The sequence below is a fragment of the Pogona vitticeps genome, chromosome 2, assembly GCF_051106095.1.
Source record: "Pogona vitticeps strain Pit_001003342236 chromosome 2, PviZW2.1, whole genome shotgun sequence".
Taxonomy (NCBI): domain Eukaryota; kingdom Metazoa; phylum Chordata; class Lepidosauria; order Squamata; family Agamidae; genus Pogona; species Pogona vitticeps.
In genome coordinates, this window is record NC_135784.1 from 25,374,386 (window position 1) to 25,397,152 (window position 22,767).

Genomic DNA, 22,767 nt, shown 5'->3' on the forward strand with positions numbered 1-22,767 from the left:
TCCTCTCAGGTCATGCCCCTACCGGTTGCGACACCAAGGGAGGCCAGGAAGATACCTGGTAGAAACTGGACTTCCTTGGTTGTGGCCCCTTCCCTATGGAATGGGCACCTGGTAGATCTGCCCCCTGCCCCCCTCTCAGCCTTCAAAAGGATGCTCAAAACAAAACTGTTAATGGAAGCCTTTGAGAGCATCCTGACTATGCACTCAATGGCTATCTTGATGTTCTCCCGTTTTGCCATCATTTTTTAAATTAGCTGTTTGTTTATATGTGATTAATTATTTCTTAATACAGTATATTTTATATTTTATGTTCCTTTTACTGTGGATGTAAACTGCCCAGAGTTGTGCCCAGCACTAACTGGACAGTATATAAGTTGATGACACAAATAAAATGTCCCAGATAAGTCAACATTACAATAGTGAATAAAGATGGGCACGAACCGGTTCGTGCCGGTTCATTTAGTATCCAAACAGATGTTCAGCCCTTCCCAGCCCTGCCTCCTCCAGCAGACACCCATTCAGGGGCAAGTGCCCAGATGGAGCAGGGCAGGGAAGCGTGGTTGCTGCCTCCAAGTGGACACCTGCTGGAAGAGGCTGGGGTGGGAAGTGCTCAACCCGTTAGGCAGATAAACGAACTGGCACGAATCAACAGTTCGTGCCCAGCTCTGACAGTGAATATGACTTTTTCAAGTGACATCAAAACACCACCACACACAAACCCCATCTCTGATTTCTGTCTAACTGGCTGAGAATCTGGGGATCTCTTACCATAATCTGACTCCTCCCTCAGCAATCTTTTATGCTTTAGCTTTGTCAGGGTGAGACTTTATCCTTGCCTCTGCACCCACTCACCCATCAACTGCTTCAGAGTCATTTCTTCTATCCAAAGCAGGCAACCTGACTAGAGGCAAGGGAATATCTGGGAGCAGCTATGGAGGGATTGAAGGAGGCAACACAACAGGGGTGGAGTGGGGACCAAGAAAGAGCAGAAGATCATCTTGGACCTCTTTCTCTTGACCTCCTCGTCGTCCTCCCTTACTTGAAAAAAAGAGATTCTTTCTATCCCTGAAAGACTAGTCGAAGAGCATTCATCATTTTACTCCCTTTCTCCACTATTAATGTCCTGATTCTTGGGGAAATAAAGCTCAAGTCTTTTACCCTACAACAGTGGTTCCCAACCTTAAGTCCCCAGATGTTCTTGGACTAAAATATCCAGTAGCTTTCACCACTAGCTGTGCTGGCCAGTATTTCTGGGAATTGGTAGTCCAACATCTGGGGACCTAAGGTTGGGAACCACTGCTAGAAGAACTGAGCCATGTAAGCTGAGCTTCTCTGCTGCTTGTCTACAACCCTTGTACATCTGGAAATATGTTGGGCTTGGCTGCTGCTTTTTCATGCAAGAAAATGACACTAGTGCTTAAAAAGACAAATTTAATCTTTAAAAACAGCTAATGTTCAGAGACCAGTGCTTCTGCTTTCCACAAGCAAGGAGTATAAAATCAAACGACCGCATTACTGTGAATGTTACACGCACAGACAACCAAAATAGCCTTCAAAACACATATTGAAAAAGGGATGTTCAAAAACTCACAATGGGTTGGTACTCATAATGAGGCTATTCAGAATAAAATGGGGTAAAACCTGGACTTGAGAACAGCAGCTCTTAGAGCCGACTTCTTTGTGTGCAAATATGTCGAAGATCAACACCCAGCCCTCCGCGGCAGAGGAAGAATAAAGAACAAGGCTATTTCCTTGGAAATGGGTGACCTAACAAGGATGCGACAATTGCTACCTGCAAAGATCATGACAAGCGAGACCACTTGATTACCTGTAAGGCTCTCAACCCCTTCTTTAGAGACAGCATTGCCTCCCGTATTTTAACAGTGCTGATGTTCCCTGATAAGTGGTGTTTTTGTCAAAATGTTCCTCTTCTCTGGAGTCTAAAAAGGGAGAGCACAAGAAGTTTAGAGATTCAAGGCTAAAGCAACACAAATGCCCTTGGACTGATAAGCAGCCACACAATCCAGATCTTTGGAGTTCAGCTGAAATGGCTTCTTCAGGGCAAGCAAAGGTTGATTTTAAAGAACAAGTGATCAGGTTCCATGCAGGTGGCTTCTGTGGCACAACACCAAAAGTAGGATTGGTTCTAGATACGATTTTGATGACCAGTATGTATTATCTTTTGAGTCTGGTCATCTAAAACCGGTTCATATCTCTAGTGCAGAAAGCTGAGGTGCATCAAACTATTACCATAGCATGGGTTACCCCATATTGCTGTAATATAGCAACTGCCCTGGCTGTTATCCCGTAGGAATCTCATGGAGCAGTGGTTAAACTGCAGTACTACAGTGAAGACTCCGCTTGTGACCTGAATTTGATCCCAATGGGCTTAGATAGCCACTTTTAAGGTTGATTCAGCTTTCCAAGGTCAGTAAATTGGTATTCAGCTGGGGTGGGGGGAAACAGAGTGTAACCTACATAATTAAATTCTAAACCAGCCAGAGAGTGCTTTAAGTGCCACAGGGTGGTATATAAGCAGCATACAGTGGTGCCTCGCATAACGAGCGCACCGTTTAACGATGAATCCGCATACCGATGCGGACTTTGCGATCGCTAATGTGATCGCATACCGATGTTTCTTCACATAGCGAGGGGGGGAACAGCTGTTCGGCGGTGGCCGGAACACCCAAAATGGCCACCGGAACATGGGGAAACATCGCAGAACGGTGAGTTTTGGGCCCATTTGGAATGCATTAAACATCGTTCCAATGGGTGTTTTTGATCCGTATAGCGATGTTTCCCCATAGCGAAGGTTAATCCGGAACGGATTAACCTCGCTATGCGGGGCACCACTGTACTTTGCTTTATCTGCTATTTTTCTGCTTCCTCTATTCAGAAGCAAGACGCTGTTTGAATAGTCATCAGCCTTACCTAAATGATCTTCTATGACCTATTGTACCATATCACTATAGACCTGACTAGAAAGTTTGCGAGGACTGCTGATTTTTCCATCACGGACTGCTTTGGGTTCTCTTTTATTATAACATGTTCTGTTGCTTGTTGAAGGCAGGCAAGGTACAAAGACATGCATCAGAACCTCCCAAGTCTACGTTAGTATCTCTCTGTGCAAGAATCCCATGAGATAGAGCAGAACAACTGAATAGTGGATGGGTTTATGATTTTTTTGTTTATAGTTCATAGTATGTTGTTTGTTAACCGCTTAGAGTAGTGCTCAGCACTAAGTCAGCAGTAAAGAAATCTATGAATTAAATTCCATCCTGTGGCAACAAAGGTATTTAATAAGGATATTTAATAATGCTAATAAATCCCCTCCTGAAGATAATTCAGTGATGCAAAATGCTGGATGCTATATGAGTGTTCAAACTGAGAGAAAAGAAAAATATTAAGGTTTCTCTCTCAGTGACAGAGTGAATGCTAAGTAGATATATAGGTGGTCTGTCCCATTATACACCCAAAATAAATAAGGCTAGACAAACCTTCCTAACATCTATTCTCAATAACCCTGCCCGTGGTTATCTGGGCTAGTCGGGTATTAAGAAACGATGCTTGGTGGAAACCAGACACATGTAAGGATTCTCCATTATGCAAGTTATTTCTTGTCTAGACTTTTCTGCAAAGACTAGAATTCTCCGCACTGCCCTCCGAACACCTTTTACCACTGTGTGGGTTCTCTGCAGGAAAGATAAATTGACTTCATACTGAAGTCCTTTCTACATTCCTGTACAGTGGTGCCTTGCATAACGAGTGCCCAGTTTAATGACAAATCCGCATAGCGATGCGGATTTTGCGATCGCAATGCGATGTTTAAATAGGCAAAACATCGCATTGCGATGATCGGTAAGCATTTTGCTTACCGATCTTTGCATTGCGATATAGCGACGATTTATCTGGAACGGATTATCGTCGCTATGCGGGCCAGCACTGTATTCATATGGTCTCTTCCCCCTGTGAGTTTTCTGATATGACTGAGTGTCTTATCTGAGTGCGAATCTTCCTTTCCCAGAAAGAAGAGGACAGAATGATTCGGGACTTAACCAGCAGCACGCGCCGCATCACTGTTAAGCCAAACTGACTCCTACACTTTGTTACCTACGGAGTTCATTTACTGCAATGCATCAACAAAGGGACTTGGGAACAAACCTATTCAAAGCCCTCCACCCATTTTGTTTAATTTGTACCGGGGAACTGAAATCTCTGTATTGAGGACGTCGAACCCAACTTTCACTTCAGTCTTAACTGTTTCTGCCTTCCTGAGCTCTTTGAAATCGCTTGACACAGACTGGCTTTCCACCGTGCTTCTACCAGTTCCTTCTTTGACCAGTCAACGGTCTTCTTGCAAGTGCTCTTGGCTTGAACCTCAGAATTCTGGATAACATCCCAATACTTGAAGATGGATTGGTCTTGACAACACAGATCACACCACTTACTGCCTACTGACATCACATTTCCACTCTCTGTGCATTCATATGCTTTCTTCCCAACTGCATTCCTTGATGTCTATTAAAGGATCTAGCCCCTCTGACATTCCATACGCTCACAGTTCCTCCTCCGACTGGGTTCATTAATGTCTATTAAGTGCTCTGTTATGATTGAACATCTTTACACATTCCTCCCATTTATATGACGTTTCACCTGAATGAGTTCTCTAGTGTCTAACAAAATGTGTGTGACGTTTTTCCACACAGGTTTTCCTCAAAGGTTCAGGTAGAACTGGAATTCACTTCAGACTCCATACATTTACATGACTTCTCCCCTGCGTGAGATCTTTGAAGTTGAGTAAAGCTTGCGTTAATGCTGAAGCTCTTTCCACACTTATTGTATCCAGATGGTTATTCCCCTGCGTAAGGGTTTTTTTGAAATGTTGTATCAGGTGCCCTTTCTGACTGAAGCTCTTTCCACACTCCATACATTTATACGGTTTCTCCCCTGTGTGAGTTCTTTGATGCAAAGCAAGGGTTGCATTCACACTAAAGCTCTTCCCACACTCCATGCATTTATACGGTTTTTCCCCTGTGTGAATCCTTTGATGTTGCCTAAGGTGCTCTTTCTGACTGAAGCTCTTTCCACACTCCCTACACTCATATGGTTTCTCCCCTGTGTGGGTTCTTTGATGTACAGTAAGGGTCCCACTCTCATTGAAGCTCTTTCCACACTCCATACATTTAAACGGTTTTTCTCCTATGTGAGTTCTTTGATGTTTAGTCAGTTTTCTGCTATCACTGAAGCTCTTTCCACACTCTGTGCAGTTATATGGTTTCTCTCCTGTGTGAGATCGCTGATGTATTGTGAGTGCCGATTTTTGACTGAAGCTCTTTCCACACTCCATACATGGAAACGGCTTCTCTCCTGTGTGAATCCTTTGATGTTTAGTAAGTCTTCCCTTAATACTAAAATTCTTTCCGCACTCCATGCATTTATAAGGTTTCTCCCCTGTGTGAATTCTTTGATGTTTATTAAGTGTGCCACTATCGCTGAAGCTCTTTCCACATTCCATGCATTTGTATGGTTTCTCCCCTGTGTGCGTTCTTTGATGTATTGTCAGGGCTGAGCTCTGGCTAAAACACTTTCCACATTCAATGCATGTATAAGGTTTCTCCCCTGTGTGAGTCCTTTGATGTTTAGTTAGCCTTCCTTTAACACTAAAGTTCTTTCCACACTCCATACATGTATACGGTTTCTCCCCCGTATGAATTCTTCGATGAATGGTAAGGGTGCCACTATCACTGAAGCTCTTTCCACACTCCATGCATTTATATGGTTTCTCCCCTGTATGAGTTCTCAGGTGTACATTAAGGGCAGAGCTCTGACTGAAGCTTTTTCCACAGTCTCTGCACTGATAAGGCCTCTCCCCTGTGTGAGTCCTTTGATGGAAAGTAAGGCTTGAGCTCACTCTGAAACTCTTTCCACACTCCAAGCATTTATAGGGTTTCTCCCCTGTGTGAGTCCTTTGATGGACAATCAAGCTTCCACTATAATTGAAGCTCTTCCCGCAGCTGGTGCATTTGTACGGTTTCTCTCCTGTATGAATTGCCTGGTGCTGCCTAAGGTGCTCTTTCTGACTGAATGTTTGTCCACATTCCATACATTCATAACAGCTCCTTCTTTTGCTAATTCCTTGAAATTTAGAAAGCGTTCCAATGTGACTGAAACTCTTTCCCGGTTCCATGCATTGGATGCCACAATGTCTATTAAAATCTGAATTATTTGCAACTATCTTGTCAAAGACGATGGACTCATTCATTTTCCTTCTTTCAAAGACTTCTTGTGGTATCAGCAGTTCAGATACTTTCGTCTCCTGAGAAGCAGATTTGTTTTCTCCTTCCTTATACTGGTTTTGTTTGCGATTCTTTGGTTTCCATTGATCCACAAGTAACTCTTTTCCCTTTGGATGCACTGAGATCTCCCGTGGTGAGACAAAGGGCTTCTGACAGTTCCCACTGTTTTGACTATTACCTGATTTGGAAGATAAAATCAATAATAAAAATTTTGTTAGGACATTTCAGGAGGAGACTGAAGTTCTCCCCAGGAATCAAACCCAATCAGGTACACCTGATTCCCTCCCCCCCATGTTAGTCTGTTTCAGCATGTTGGCAAAATTAAAGAGAAAAAAGGAAGAAAAATATGGACAATATATTGTGGTACTTTAAATATTAAGAAATTTGGTTCAATGTGAGCTGTTGTGGACCAAAATTGACTCCTTCGGACACATCTCTACATATCTGAAGGGGATTTTGATTCAGAAAAGATCACACTGATACAAATGCCTTAAAGTACCCCAGTGTTTTGACTTTGTTTGTTCCCTCTTTTCCTTTCCCTCCTCTTATTTCAGTTTTTCCAATACAGTAGGACTGCGGTATCTGCAGGATCAGTACCTGTAGTTCCAGTTACAAACTGCCTGAAAATATTAAATTAAAAAACCCAGAAACATGTTTTTCCAAAGTGTATTACCAGACTTGGCCACTAGAGGGAATCAGAGGCTATATTATATACTATATGTTATGTCGCTATATCCACAGTTTTTGGCATCCATGAAAGTGAGGCGCTTCGAATCAATCCCTTGCGGATACCGCAATCCTACTGCATTCTTATCTATCATTTCTGTGTCCCTGCTGTAACTTGGTTTATCTTTTTGATTATTCTGCTATTTCCAACAACTGCAATAATGACTTCCTGCCTGCTTTTCTATTTCGCTTCCTCAGGTACAGAGACATTTGTTCATTTTTCTGCCTTACCAATGTCATATTATCTAGTCCTGTACCGTTCCTTTTTTATTGTGTGTTTATTTGATTTGAATTTCAGATCACAGAATTCTCTATTCTGGGAGTTCTACCTGGCAGACCCACACCTGAATTGTGCTCACCTGGAAAGAAGCTGGGCTGGAAGACTTCGTGATCTTCAATAGGCTGAACTCTGGCTTAGCTGCCATTTAGAGCAGTTCATCTAGTATTCGCGAAGGCTTTCACGGCCGGGATCTAATGGTTGTTGTGGGTTTTTCGGGCTCTTTGGCCATGTTCTGAAGGTTGTTTTTCCTGACGTTTCGCCAGTCTCTGTGGCCGGCATCTTCAGAGGACAGCAACCTATGCTCTGGTGTCCTCTGAAGATGCCGGCCACAGAGACTGGCGAAACGTCAGGAAGAACAACCTTCAGAACACGGCCAAAGAGCCCGAAAAACCCACAACAACCATTAGTTCGTCTAGTGTTTGCTGGGAACTCCCAGGAAACACTGGAGTAACTTCCTTTTTTAACAGCAAGCTAAGGCAATGCTCAGCCTATCATAGGCCATGAAGCATCGCAGCCCAGCCTTTCTCCAGGTGAACACAATTCAGGTGTGGGTCTGGTAGGTGGAACTCCCAGAATGGAGAATTCCAGAATATGGAGTTTAAAGAAAGCACATTTTCCACAAGATTCAAGACAGAGACCAAAATCTCATTGTTCTCTGGTTGTTCTTAATCCAAATTCATTTAGAAGAAGAAATAGTCAGACACTAAGTCCACATGAAGACCCAACCAACACTATATATCACAGGCTCCCAACCCTTGACCTGGTACCGGCCTGTGGCCTTGGCCGGACTGGGCTGAAGAGACAGATCTCCCCTCCTCCTGCATGCACTCCCTCCCACACACCCTACACAGCCGCTTCGCACATGCGCACAAGTATGCGTGCATACTGCACGAGCAGCCCTGCCCCTTTGTGCATGCGTGCGAGTGCCCCCCTCCATGCATGCATGCGAGTGCCCCCGCCCCTTCGAGCATGCCTGCAAGCACCCGCGTGAGCAAAGCCCCTTTGCGCATGCACGTGATAGACCTCACCCCCCCCAACTGATCCGCAGTATTAAAAAGGTTGGCGACCACTGCTATATGGGACTGTGTTGCTGTCCTATACCAGATTCAGACCTCTCTGAACATATCTGAGTACGAGCAGGTATTGCATCATAAAAAAGCAATAGAATCTTTGCTGATTCTCTTGGGTCTTTCTTCTCAGGCCTTAGCAGAGTTCAGACCCCAGCAATCAAAGTTTTAGACATGGAGGCAGCTCTCTCGCTGTCCAAAAGGAGCCGAGGAAAATGTCTTCTCCAAAACAGGCAGGAGCTTAATTCCGGAACCAGGGATTAGAGGGGCCAGAGGCAATGTTCTTATCCAAGATAGGAGACAGGGGATGGTAACAAAAATTTGGGATGCGACCTACAGTCCAGGAGCACTTATTTCCCCTGAGAAGTAAACTTCAGGACTAGAGCTTTATGAACGAACACTTCAAGACAGGGAATGGCACATGGTGGCAGCTGAATGAACAGTGGGTGCCGTAAAAGGCTCATGCTTGTTCTGCCAGTTTCTTAGAAGACATACACTGTGCTGGTGAAAACAGGAAGAGAGTGGCTGATAAGACTGTGAACTCTGCTAGTGGACCTGAAACCCCTGGAAACTGTTTACCTTCAGTGATTAAATACAAGGGGAACAAAATGCAGAGAACTTCCTCAAAGATCCCATCGGACAAGAACTGCTGGATAGCTCAGTGGTTTAGGTCTCTGCCTGCGAAGCCAGAGGTTGGGAGTTTGATTCCCTCCTGTGTCTCCTTGAGAAGGGCTAGACTGGATGATCCCTAGGGTCTCTTCCAGCTCTGCAGTTCTAAGGTTATTATTATTATTAAATAAGCAGGTACCTCCAAATAGCTTCTGTTCCTTGGAGTCCTGGAAAAACGAGTCTTCTGCTCCTTCCAGCCAAGAGATGAGATCTGGTTTGGGAATTCCTTTCAAAGGCAAGAGACAGATTCATCACCACAAGGACACAGCTGTTCAAGTCTAGCTCTTAGTATTATCCATTTGTCTCACATTCACAAGTATGTCACTTATTAAGTTAGCTCTCAAGAAGGCAGACATTAGAAGCCAGAATACCGTCCCATTAGATGCTGTTCCAAGACCTCTATTCAGAGCACGTTACCATAGTCTCCTGAGAGTGAAGGATGCCTACAAGACACCCCATGTATACGACGCCCGCCCACTTTTCTAATCCAAAATTTAAAAATCAATATTTTAAACATAAAGCAGAACACATTTTTATTTAGTAATTAGGTAACATTTACACACAAGTACTGTCATATTATGCATTACACTTGGCTTTGAGCATATCATTTTATTTAGTCTCTGGGCTCAGAATGCCCCAACATTACCAGTCCCTGTTGCATCTGAGCCTACAGGCTCCACCTCCAACGAGGTGTGTTCCTATTGGTTTGTACAGCATCAGCTGATGTGAATTCCATAAAGCTTATAACTATAGGAAGCTAAGCCTTTTGATTGGAGGAAGCCTGTTTACAGAGGCAAGGTACAGGCAGTTTTCAATCACATGGTTCTCTCTTTGGCTTACTTACATGTATAAGACAACCCTAAATTTTTGGTGTAAAAATTTTAGACAAAAGTGTTGTCTTATAAACAAAAAATACGGTATATGCTGCCTTCCTCTTTAAAAAGATCCAAGGCAGTTTATAGTAGTGGGAGGGGGTAGATAACAGATTAATCTACACAGGGAACCAACACTTTATAGTGCTTTGGATAGAACTGCTGGATAGCTTAGTAGTTTAGGTCTTTGGCTGCAAAGCCAGAAGTTGGGAGTTCAATTCCTGATTGTTCCTCCCTTGATGAGGGGTTGGACTTGCTGATCCAAAGAGTCCCTTCCAGCTCTGCAGTTCTAAGAATATATTTATGAGATCATATTTTTGTCTTGTCTGGATCACATTTTAGTTTATTTCAATCAAAAGGAAAGTGTCCTCACCCAGAGATGCTACCACCCCATAGTTTGCCAGCATGACCTCCTTGTATAAAACTTTTTGTGCTGGTTCTAAGAGATCCCACTCTCCTTTGGTGAAACAGACAGCTACCTCCTCAAAGGACACCAGCTGCTGGAAGAAGGAAAAAGAAAAAAAAACACTTTAACCAGAAAGAATCTCACATACATACACCAGTGCTCCTAGTTCGAAAGGGAAAGTACTAATAGTGTAGATTTGTAAATACTGTTTGTTCCATTTTACTTTGGAGGATATAAGGCTTTAATTTTGGAAATACAAAAAAACTCACAATCTTCTTACTTGCTGATGTTGGGATGATAAAAGTAAAGAAGATTATTATTCTTTCCAACTGCCACCAGAAAACAAGGGGTGGCACTCAGAAGATCCCCCTTTGTTTATTCATAATTACTTCTTACCCAAAGTGGCTTAATGGCATCTCTTTCCACTTGACCATAAAGAGATGATCCAGAGCCTGCCTGTGTTGCTGTCAAGTTGCCTGTGTGGGAGAGAAAAGAAGTAACAATTAAGCTGTGCCATTGCTGCTGCCATCACATATGATAGAGGGATGAGAAGCTGAGTCAGCTGAGGAGATATTTACCTGAGAAGGCAAATGCTATTTTGGGATGCATTAGCAGACGTATAGCCTCCAAATCCCAAGAAATATCAGTTCCCCTCTATCTGTCACTGGTTAGGCCTCATTTATAATACAGTGGTGCCTCGCATGACAACATTAATTTGTTCCAGCGAAATCGCTGTAGAACGAAAACATCGTAAAGCGAAATTTAAAAGCTCATAGAAACGCATTAAAACCCGAGGGGGTGGAAACTCACCGTCCAGTGAAGATCCTTCATAGGGCGGCCATTTTCGCTGCCTGTGCAGCGAGGAATCTGTCCCAGAAAACAGCGGGGGGCCATTTTGTTTACCCGGTGGCCATTTTGAAACCGCCGATCAGCTGTCCGAAAATCATCATTTTGCAAAGAATCGGTTCCCGAAGCAGGGAACTGATCATCACAAAGCAAAATTCCCCCACAGGAAACATCCTAAACTGATTGCAAAAGCGATCGCAAAAAGTTTGTCGTAATGCGATTTCGTCGTTAAACGGAGCGATCGTAAAAAAAGGCACCACTGTATTGTGTCTTGTACCGGACTCCACACTTCAAGAAGGATGCTGACAAGGGGCTGGGGGCTGGAAACCAAGCCCTTGGATGAAAGATTGATAGAACTGAGAAAAGAAGACCGAGGGGAGACAGGATCTCAAATACTTGAAAGGTAGTCATACAGAAGAGGGGCAAGATCTGTTTTTGATTATTCCATAGTATAGGACACGTAATAATGGGCTCAAGCTAGAGGAAGCCAGAGTTAAGTTAAATAGGAGAAATATCTTAACTGTTAGGGCAGTACAAGGGAACCCATCACCTCAGGCGGTGGTGAGCGCTCCAACACTTATCAGTCAGACCTGCTTTGATTTGGATTCCAGCCTTGAGCAGACGGAGTTGGACTCAATGGCCTTATAGGCCCCTTCCAACTTTATTACTCTATGATTCTATTTCCCTCCAAAAACTGTGGTATGGAGGGGAACATTTTCATCCTCTGTACATCCTTTGGTTCTATGGCTTTAATTATTGCAGTCTGTGTCGCCCTTTTGGGGAGCAGTAAATTGACAGCATTGATAAATGCCATTGCTATTTTCTGTGTTGTTTTCCTTCATGTTCTTCTTTCCTTCAGTGTGATCAACCTAAAACGGGCTTAATGGAAAAACGTCCTAAGTGTCAGAGCAGGAAGGCAGTGGAACCAATTGCCTCGAGAGGTGGTGAATGAGCCAGCACTGGAGGCATTCAAGAGGAACTTGGCAGATATCTTTTGATTTCCATCCATGCATTGAACGGGGTGGGGGAGGGGTTGGACTTAATGGCCTTATAAGCCCCTTCCAACTTCAGTATTCTATGATTCTATAACCTTAATATTGGGAAGACTTATATGTTGTAAGCTGCCCAGAAACCTTAGGGTAGTGTGGGCGGCATATAAGTTAAATAAATAAAAAGACTGACTCATTAGTCTGAAAATTTTGCTGTTGTGCCTTATTAAGTCTCACTGATGAAACACAAGCTAAAAAGCCACCAAGAAAGCAGTTCAGTTCCAAGTAGATAAATGCTCCTACCACATACTTAACCAGAGGTCTCCTCACCTTCTTCAGACGGTCCAACAAATGGCTCTTTTCCCTCTTCCAGCTGTGTGATGAGGACTGGTTTGGAAGTTTCTTTCAAATAAAGAGACAGGCTAGTGATTAGGAAATGTTCAGGCATCAGGGTCTAACCTTTATGGGTCTATTTCTTCTTGATCCTTATTAGTCTTTTAGGAGGGAAAAAGCATACACTCATAACAACAAAACAGTCCAACGTTGGACTGGAGTTATCTCCACCTCCCCCCTCCCAAAAAAAAAAACTCAACAAAATTTACCACTAAGGCAAAAAAGAAAAAGGGTTTGTAAACAAAACTTATGGGTGACACCTTGTTGAAAGCCAAGGCGTGCTCCTTGGAATCTTTGTCAACTTTAATTAAATTCTTTATATTCAATCCATTACATCAAGCTCTTTGGACAAAACCATGTTTCTGCCCCCATGTCATGTAGCAAAATTCCAGAAATCAAAGCAGTTAGTTGAAGCTAATTTTGAGGCATTGGTCGTGTGACCAGGACTGCAACCAGTGCCTCCTTAATTGGCCACCATGACTTCCACGACTTCACTGGTGCAGGTGGAAAACATATACACATACACATACACACACACACACACACACACACACACACACACAGAGAGAGAGAGAGAGAGAGAGAGAGAGAGAGACAGACAGACAGACAGACAGACAGACAGACAGACAGACAGACAGACATATAAAGTTTCGACAAAAGAGTTTTATTCTGCTTTTGCCCTTGAAGACGCATCACTGTGAACCACCAAGGGTTATGTTTCATCGACCCTCGGGTGAGAACTTGTATGAAAGGCTTTGAAACATCCGGAAAACCTCTGCCAGATGACAAAGTGAGGGGAAAAGGAGGCAACAGGAGCAGCAAAAAAGAGAAAATATTTTATGCCATTTTAAGTGTTCATAGAAGATTGCTATAAAGTCAGAAAAATAATAAACATTCATAAAGGCCTATACTCCACTTAGGCTCTTAGCATCTACCTATTTAGTTATTCAGCATCCATGTAAAAACAATAAGCTGTGCACACTTTGCACAATTAAAAAGTACTCTTGAAAGTGTCTGAGTCGGCCACCCTGGTCCCTTCTGCTTTCCACATGTAAGCCACCGTGTCCATAGCAGCCTCAAAATGAGCCTTAAAGGGTCCACCACAAGTGGTTAGCCTGCGTGGGGTGACCAGCCTAGCACAGTCTCATTCCTTCAGAGAAGGAAATGGTGACAAAGTCATCCTTTCTGCACTTATCAGTCAAAGGAAAGGTGCCCTTACCCAGAGAAGACACCATACTAAAGTTCTCCAGCATGACCTCCTTGTACAAGGCTCTTTGGTCTAGATTCAGGCGATCCCATTCGCGCTGGGTGAAGTACATTGCTACCTCATCAAAGGAAACCAGGTCCTGGAAGAAAAAGATGTTCTTTATTCAAAAAGGACACGAAATTGGCATTTTATTTTATTGTTGAAGTGTTCAAGACTTCATGTCAGAAATTCAGTACAGTTCATGGCCTAGTGATCAGTTTGCAGCACAAAAAAGTACAAAATAAATCAATTTATTTCCAGCAGGTGCTTTTAAAATATCAGCACCATGTGAATTCATTATCCTCATGATTTCTTATTTCTCCATCGTTGCTCATAACAAGCGCCAGAGGAGAGCTGGCCAGCTGGACGGTGGCAGCGGTTAAGGATGCTTCGCTGAAAGAGAGTTCTGTCCAAATCCCTCTAAAGTAGGGGTTCCCAAATCAGGGTCCCCAGATGTCCTTGGATTACCACTCCCAGAAATCCTGGCCAGCACGGCAAATAGTGAAGACTTCTGGGATTTGTAGTTCAAGAACATCTGGGACCAAAGGTTGCAAATTAACTGAAATAATTATATTATATATGTTTATTTTAATGTGTTTTAACCTATGTAAGCCGCCCCAAGTAGACGTAATCTAGAGGGGCGTGGTAAAAAATAAAATAAAAATAAATAAATAAAATCAGTTTTAAAAGAAGCAATTTTATGCAATGACCATTAAATAGAACACACTCCCCTAAACGACAATGAACTGTGTCTTTTCTTAAATAAGATTTTAGAGTACAACCATATCCATTCTAATATTGTTTCTAGCTCTCATATTGTGCATTTCAATGGCGAAAGTCATCTTGATCTTTTTTTAAAATGTCCTGATGTATTTAAATCTGAGCAAGAAATATTACCACCATCACCTTTTAGATGCTAAACCTGAAATAAAGCTAAGAGGCTGATAGACTGTTCCCTTCGTCTCTCTTGTTGACTTACCTGAGGTGTTTGCATGGTTATTCTTTCCTCTCCACCACCAAGAAGCAGCAATCCGGAGTCTGTCTCTGATGTCATTTTATTGTCTGGGGTGAAGAAAAGGGAGATACAGACCGGGCTACTTGTGTTCTCGTTCAACAACTTGCATAATGCCCTTTATGGCCTGCGAAGGTTTGTCCTTCAGCCTGCCAGATTCTCTTCTAGGTTCAAAACCCCCTTAAAACCAAAGATCTGATCTCCAGTCAGCAACAGAGATCAGCCATTTCTCCTCCACTGCTGTGAGAGGGGAATGGACTTCCTTCTGATTTTCTGCAGATTGGTGACCTATCACCACCACCATGCTGAGCAATCACCAAGTCAGACCTCCTACACACTACATGGCACAGGAAACAAACAGTAAATGTGCCTGTGTAAAAGACAGAGATAGTATGGCATCCAAGACTTTGATCATTTCACAAACATATGCACTGTATCGTCTGGAAGATACTTGACATTGCATCCCCCAAATTTTGCAGGCTTTGCTTCTGAGATTCTGTATGAGCAACGCTGGTGCCATCAGAGAAGAACTTGGGTGTTAAGTCCTTCAAAAGAAGCAACATCTATCAACCAGATTTTTCCTTCGCTTCTGTAGCAGAAAAAGGACCAGCTGAACTCTCAAACTAACATAATATAGAAATCAAATCCACCATCAAGTTCAAAAGAGAAGCTGTCCCTCCGATCTGAAAAGTTTTGAGAAAGCCTTCTTAGTTGTTATTTGTTGGGATCTGCAAGATGAGGGGAAGTAGGGGTCTTGCAGATGAAGCCTCAGGGCAGGAATTTGTAGATGAAGCCTCCCCCTTGACCAGCAAGGGGGAAAAGAAAAGACGGGACCCTCGAGTGTATGGCAGCTGTTCAGAGGGAATCTCTCGATCTCTCGCCTCCTCTTCTTTTATTGTACCCCTACCTTTGAACAACTTAATCAAAAACTATTCTAAACAGAGGCATTTAATTTCCTGAATACACAGCCAGAATCGACATTCCTGAATACACAGCAGGGTAAACATATACAGTTAACACCTTAAGTAAACAAATAAGTTAATACAATTTACCCAGAAACAGGAAATTCCTAAATACACATGCAAGTTAATCAACTCAGAGACAGATAATTATCTTAGATACCAAAGCAGGTTAATGATCATCCTTACTGGAAACTGACCTGAGCCCAAAACAATATCTGCTATATACATTGTAAAAGCATACAATTTCCCCACAGTTATTTGGTTTTAAATAGTTTTCGTTTCGGTTCAGCTTGTTTATTATTGTAAACCGTCCAGATCAGCACTTCGGCTGCATGGGTCCCTGAGTTGGGATCCTTCAGTGGGGCCAGGACCCTCTGTGATAGAAATGCTTGGACAATAAGCCTAAAGGAGGTACTTTGAGCTGTATCCTTTTGTAAGGATGTGCCCAGAGGTAGCTGGTGCAAAGTCCTAGAGGAGATCTCTGCCTCTGCCAGCAAAGCTTTCCACTCCACAGAACAGGATTCTAGCCTTCAATTCTAGTGCAAAGCTTTCCTCTCTCTGCTGCTGCACAACAGGATTCTAGCCATAGACTCTAGGGCAGATTCATCTGTGAAGTTTCCCTCTGGGGAAACTAGAGGCAGAGGACAAACCATGTGGGAAGTTTTCTTGGTGTTGAGTACAACTGGGCATACTTGGGCACAGAGCAGTGTGGAGAAAATAACCACAGGAAGCTGAATACCGACTTCTGCTTTAGCAAAAATTGCTATTTGGGGAACTGCAAGCAATGGGAACTCTGATGTGTATTTTATAGGCTTCTAGGAGCAACAATTCATCCATTTTTGCTGAGGAAACTTATTTTGCTAACAGAGGCTGTGCATGTGTGCAAAAACAGCTAGTTCTAGTTTATTGTATTAGCTAAAAGCCATCACAATTGTTTAAAATATAGATATGGTCAATTAAAATCATGATAAAACCACAGACATATAAAATAATAAGAGACCCTTCATATCTGAGAATCTCCCACACAATTGATCGCAATGACTTTCAGAAAATTAGCCCGAATATTTCTGGCCGCTTTTGCGAATAGCACTGTTCTGTATGTAACATAAGGGTCACAGTCCAGGAGTAACCTGACCACCTTTATCTGAGGGCTTTCCTCCTGTAGAGCAGCCAAAATGTTACCCAGGAACTTTTCTCGGGGGTTTTGATATTGCTGACAATAGAATAAATAGTGGAGAAAATCTTCTATCTCACCTGCTCCACGGATACATAGCCTTAGATGTTTAGGTGCAAAAACAGCTGCATGATGGCATAAAACTACAACACAAAAGAGGCCTCTGAGAACATGCTCAGCACAGCATGGAGTGCTGGTCGACCAGGCGGGATATAAATCAAATACAAATAAATACAGCTCAGCTTTATGTAACTTGGTTTGATTTAAGTCATCAGGTGTCAACCTTTTCTGTTTTAGTTTGCTGTGCCATGCATTTTCATTAAAAAAAAACATTTTTGGGGTTGTATGCTTTGCCTAATTACATAAACCACCTAGAGTAGTGTTCTAATTAAGCAGGGTGGTCTATAACACTGGCTCTTAACCTTGGGTTACTCAGGAGTTTTGGACTGCAACTCCCAGAAGCCTTCACCACCAGCTGTGCTGGCTGGGATTTCGAGGAGTTGCAGTTCAAAAACATCTGAGTAACAAAGGTTAAGAACCACTGGTCTATAACAGTGCTTCTTAACCTTGGGTTACTCAGGTGTTTTTGAACTGCAAGTCCCAGTAACCCCAGCCAGCATGGCTGGTGGTGAAGGCTTCTGGGAGTTGCAGTCCAAAAAAAACACCTGAATAACCCAAGGTTAAGAACCACTGGTCTATAATATCAATCAATCATCAATCAGGGCAGTTCTCCCTCCACAGGTGGCTTTCTTCTTGTCTCTCTCCTGGTCGCCCCCTCCCCTCCAGTGCCAAACTTTCAAGAATTTAGGAAGAAAGCAGGTTTTTGTTGCTAAACATGAGAACCAGAAACAGCTTCGGTCGAATCCCCTGCAGGCTCAACCGTAGGTCCCCGGCTCTCCTAACGTTCAGGAAACCCTCCTCTTGTTTCTGGGAGCAGGGAAAGAAGATATTATTTATTTATATTTATATTTATTTATTTATTTGATTTATACCCCGCCTATCTGGACTACTTCAGAGAGAAAGCTTCTTTCCTCCCCTGCCAAAAACAACAACAACAAAACCCTAGACAATTATTTTTTTAAAATTAAACTTTCACCCCGTTTCCTCCTCTCCGTGTAAAATTCCTTGGCAACCGGGTGGATCTGCGAAAGATGCAAGATTTCAAAGGGGATCCTGCAGAGGATCCTGACCTACCTTTTTGTATCTGGATTGCAGGGCATCCCCCCCACCCACTGTCCCTCCCCCATGAATTGCAACGGAAAGATGGAGAAGGGAGCCGCACCCCCCCCCAAACCCTCCCACAAAATCAGACATTTGGTCGCCTTCTCCCTTCCCTCCCTCCGTCACACCTTCGCCTCTTCGCATCGGCCTCCCTTTTCCTCGTCCGGAAGGCAGAGCGAACGGAGGTGCCACAGTTATCCTCTTCCCCCTTAGCCGCACATCCTATCTTTCTAGGATCTGAAACTCTGTGCTGTTAACCCGGTAAAGACCGAAAGATACAAACCTCACTTGCCTCCTCCTCCTCCTGGTCTATTGTTTTCTTGGTTCTTGACTGCTCAGTGGTGGCCCCAGCTTTGGCTGCCAGGCTATAACTACCCCTCACACCATGTTTTATTTTCAATCTGTAGTTATAGAATTGCCTTTTTATATTGCTGTGTTATGTATTGTGTCTCCAGAAAGGGAGAGGGGAAAAAAACAGACTTGCCACAAACCTATGGGAAGAAAATAAAATCCAAACTGATGCGATCTCATTGTTTAGAATCATATGACTGCTAAGCAATGTTTGTTTAGAATCATAGCATATGTTTAGAATTGTTTAGAATCATAGCATTAGAATCCAACCCCTTGCTCAAGGCAGGAATCCAAATCAAGGTATAAGTTCTATACTGTACTTTTGGTGGTAATCTGGTACAGTAGGAGCCCCTTATCTGGGGGATCAATAACCACAGTTTCATATTAAAGATTTAAAAGATTAAAAATATTAAAAGAAAACTAGAAACATATATGTTCATGGTGTATTTACCAGAACAGGCCAGTAAAGGGAGCTGAAAACCATGCTATGTATTCTTGTTTAAGTATACATAGCATGGTCTCTAACATCTCTCTACTGGCCAGTTCTGGTAAATACATCATGAAAATACAGTATTTTTGGATTTTTATCTTTTACTATTCTACGTCTACTGTTCACCGTTATCCACGGTTTTCAGTATCTGCAGGGGGCTTGGAACCGATCCTCCATGGATACAGGGGCCCTATTCTATGTGTGTGTGTGTGTGTGTGTGTGTCCTGTGACATCAAGTCAGAACTGACTTAAGTTAAAACTACTGTACTGTAATAGAGCTTCAATTGAAATATTTTAAGTTGTTTTACCAATACTGCTTCTCTCAGTGAGTTTCCACGGCTAACTGGGAATTTGAACCCTGTTCTTCAGAGGCTCAGTCTGTCGCTCTGCTACCCCACTGGTTCTTAACCTTGGGTTACCCAGTTTTGGACTGCAACTCCCAGAAGCCTTCACCACCAGCTGTGCTGGCTGGCGTTTCTGGGAGCTGCAGTTCAAAAACACCTGAGTAACTGTGACAAGGTCCATCTTCTGCCGGTTGCGCGCTGCTGGTCGTGAAGGCGGGAAATAAAGTCGGAGGCTGATCGGAACTTTCAACAGTGTTCTTTTTATTTTTAGTAACAGAATTAAGTTCAATTGAATCAAATGGGCCCAACAAACTGTCAACGGATAAAACTTGATATCTCTTCACCCTTGCCCCCACATCAGTCTCTCTTTCTCTCAAAAGGGGGCCGGCCCAAAGCGCTCCCGATCCGTCATGGGCCGTAGGGGGGTGCTCCGGACCGCACACACTGTCCCACAACAGGGATGTCGCGCCCAGTCCCCTTCGAGTGGCTTCTGCTGGAAGGCGGCCCCCCGAGTTGATTCCGCGGATATACTGCAACGATCCATTCCAGTGGGTCTAAGCCCAGGCTCCTTGCTCCAACCAAAGGAGGATCAGACAAGAGTCCCCCTCCCAATCGTAAATTGGGGAACTCACAATAGATCCCTGGTGTGCTTCCCGAATCGCCCATGGGCTCGGTCTGAACCCCGCGATGTACCTTGCCCGATAGCTCTCCAGCCGTTACTAAACTAAACTTCCCTCACTTGGTTTTGCCTCCTCCCACAGTATTAAGTCCAGCTCTTCCCCTCCTTCGTCAACCAAGCAGACTTCTGTTTGTATCTTGGGCACCACCTCTTGTTGATCGATGTCAATCAGTATACCCTCGGCGCAGCCACCGCCGTATCTTGACTGCCTGAGGACGGCATGCTCATCTTCTGCCCTTCATAGTAACAAAGGTTAAGAACCACTGCCCTACACACCACACTGAGACCCCCAATCTGGTAAATACTTAAGATTCCAAGGCAGTGATGGCCTAAGATCAATATTGAACAGTATATGCATTTATATCCAATATAGGCTATGTATTTCAAAACAGCTCTGCAGTCCAAGGGTTAAATTCCAATACTGCAGTGGCTTATCTCTCATTTTTCCTTCCCATCTTGAAGCACTGTATATTTAATGTAATAACTCTAATTTTATTATTATTTTTATATTACATCTCTGTAAGCCGCCTAGAGTGGTTGCAATGACTAGATAAGCAGGATATAAATAGAATAAATAAATAAACTGAATAAGGTTCTGCTCACAACCTTGGTTCAATCCTGATGGGTTCATGTAGCTGGCTCAAGGTTGACTCAAGTCTTCCACCCTTCTGAGGTCAATAACATGAGTTATAACCAGCTTGCTGGGTGTGGTGACAAAATGTTGCTTACCTAACTATGTTGTAAACCATGGGTGTCCAACCTTTCACCTTCCCTGGGCCACATTAAAAGATGAAAATTTGGTTTGGGCCACATGGGGGGGGCAGCCCTAGCCGTCCTCCACAGCCTTGCTCCAAGCACACTTACCGGCAGCTGCGATCTCAGACAGCAGAGGCTGCCAGCTTCGCCTCCAGCAGCTTTATGGGGCCAGGAGGGGGTCCACCTATTGAAGGGGACGGCACAATGCAGTCATCCAGCCCCCCTGTCCCCTCCCCTCCCACTCCTTCCTTCCCTCTCTCTCTCCCTCTACTGTTGTGACATGCCCAGCCACATTCCGGCCGCAAGTACAGTGGTGCCTCGCATAGCGATGTTAATTGGTTCCAAAAAAACACATCGCTATGTGAAACCATCGCTATGCGAAACACCATTTCCCATAGGAATGCACTGGAAACCGGTTAATCCGTTCCAATTGGAACGGATTGCCGTTGTTAAGCGAAAAACCCATAGGAAACATCGCTAAGCGAAACAATGTATCCTCCATTGGAATGTATTGAAGCTGACTCAATACATTTCAAGGGCTTTGCGAAGTCAATTTGGTTTTAAATGCTTGGATTAGCTTCTGCACCCTCTAAAACGGATGCAAAAGTTAATTTGGCTTTGATCTGACTTTTCATTAATTTTTTCTGAATTTTTCCCCCCAACTTTTGACAGCTGTCAAAATCTGACAGCTCTATTATTTCCTATGGGGGAAGAAAAAATTCACAAAAAATTAAGACTCAGCATTCTGAGTCTTGGGTTCGTCTTGGGTTCGTTAGAGGACCCCCTAAGTCGTGTGCAAACCTGATTTGGCTTTGATCTGAACTTTCATTAATTTTTTGTGAATTGTTTTCTCCCCCATAGGAAAGCATAGAGCTGTCAGATTTTGACAGGTCCATTGGTTCCTATGGGCCAAAAAAAAAAAATTCACGAAAAATTAACGAAAAGTCAGATCAAAGCCAAATCAGGTTTGCACATGACTTAAGGGGTCCTCTAACGAATCCAAGCATTTAGAACCGTTTTTGACCCTTCTAAGACACTTTTTTAATTGAAAAAAGAAACATCGTTAAGTGAAGCAGGGGACCTAAAATCGCATTCGTTATGCGAAGCATGGTCCCAAACTTCGCTAAGCGAAAATCACCCATAGGAAACATCGTTATGCGATGCATATTATTTTCTAAAAAAACACATCGTTATGCAAATTCATCGCTAAACGAGGCAATTGTTAAGTGAGGCACCACTGTATCTTGAAACTTTGGAATTTCTTTTTTTAAAAAAATTGCACTGGGCCGCATTACGAGCTGACCTGGGCCGCATGCGGCCCTTGGGCCGCGGGTTGGACAAGCCTGTTGTAAACTGTCCAGAGAGTGCAACAATGATGGCTTCTGAATCTCATCTTAATGAGGTAAAAGTTTATAATTGCAAAAGGAAGACCATACTGCATGGTTTATGTGATCTGAATGATGGATTTAAGTGGATTCTCAAGAGGAATATATAGTGGTGCCCTGCTAGACGATTACCTCATTGTACGATGAATCTGAGGTACGAGGTTTTTGCGATCGCTATTGCAATCGCAAAACAATGTGTCTATGGGGAAAATCCGCTTTATGATGATCGGTTCCCTGCTTCTGGAACTGATTTCTTGCTTAACAATGTTTTTAGAACAGCTGATCGCGGGGTCGCAAAATGGCCACCCGCTGTGCAAAATGGCTCCCCGCTTTCTTTTAGGACGGATTCCTCGATGTACAGGCACCGGAAAATGGCCGCCCTATGGAGGATCTTCGCTGGATGATGAGGTATTTCGCCCATTAGAACGCGTTAACCAGTTTTTAATGTATTCTAATGGCTTTTTAATTTTCGCTTGACAACGATTTTGCTCTACAGTGATTTCGCTGGAACGGATTATCGTCATCAAGCGAGGCACCACTGTATAGTGAAACATCCAGTAAACATGCGTAGTCAAGCTGGAAAAAAATCCTCCCACTATATAC

General features: G+C 43.3%; 1 protein-coding gene across 3 annotated transcripts in view; it reads right to left on the bottom strand.

The window, feature by feature from the left end:
• Window positions 1–1,414: 1,414 nt before the first annotated feature.
• LOC110069946 (uncharacterized) overlaps window positions 1,415–22,767 on the bottom strand; it is a 46,728-nt gene continuing 25,375 nt past the window's right edge. Inside the window, exons 1-8 of one of the 3 annotated variants that reach the window (XM_078388481.1) lie at window positions 17,019–18,222; window positions 14,770–14,852; window positions 13,764–13,890; window positions 12,482–12,553; window positions 10,713–10,792; window positions 10,284–10,407; window positions 9,178–9,264; window positions 1,415–6,474 (exon numbers count right to left, since the gene is read on the bottom strand). In XM_078388481.1, coding sequence (XP_078244607.1) covers window positions 4,739–6,474; window positions 9,178–9,264; window positions 10,284–10,407; window positions 10,713–10,792; window positions 12,482–12,553; window positions 13,764–13,890; window positions 14,770–14,852; window positions 17,019–17,271 — 2,562 coding nt within the window. In that variant the 5' untranslated portion in view covers window positions 17,272–18,222 and the 3' untranslated portion in view covers window positions 1,415–4,738. Of the gene's footprint in view, window positions 6,475–9,177; window positions 9,265–10,283; window positions 10,411–10,712; window positions 10,793–12,481; window positions 12,554–13,763; window positions 13,891–14,769; window positions 14,853–17,018; window positions 18,223–22,767 lie in introns of those variants that run through there. The other 2 variants (XM_078388480.1, XM_078388482.1) reach the window with 2 other exon arrangements.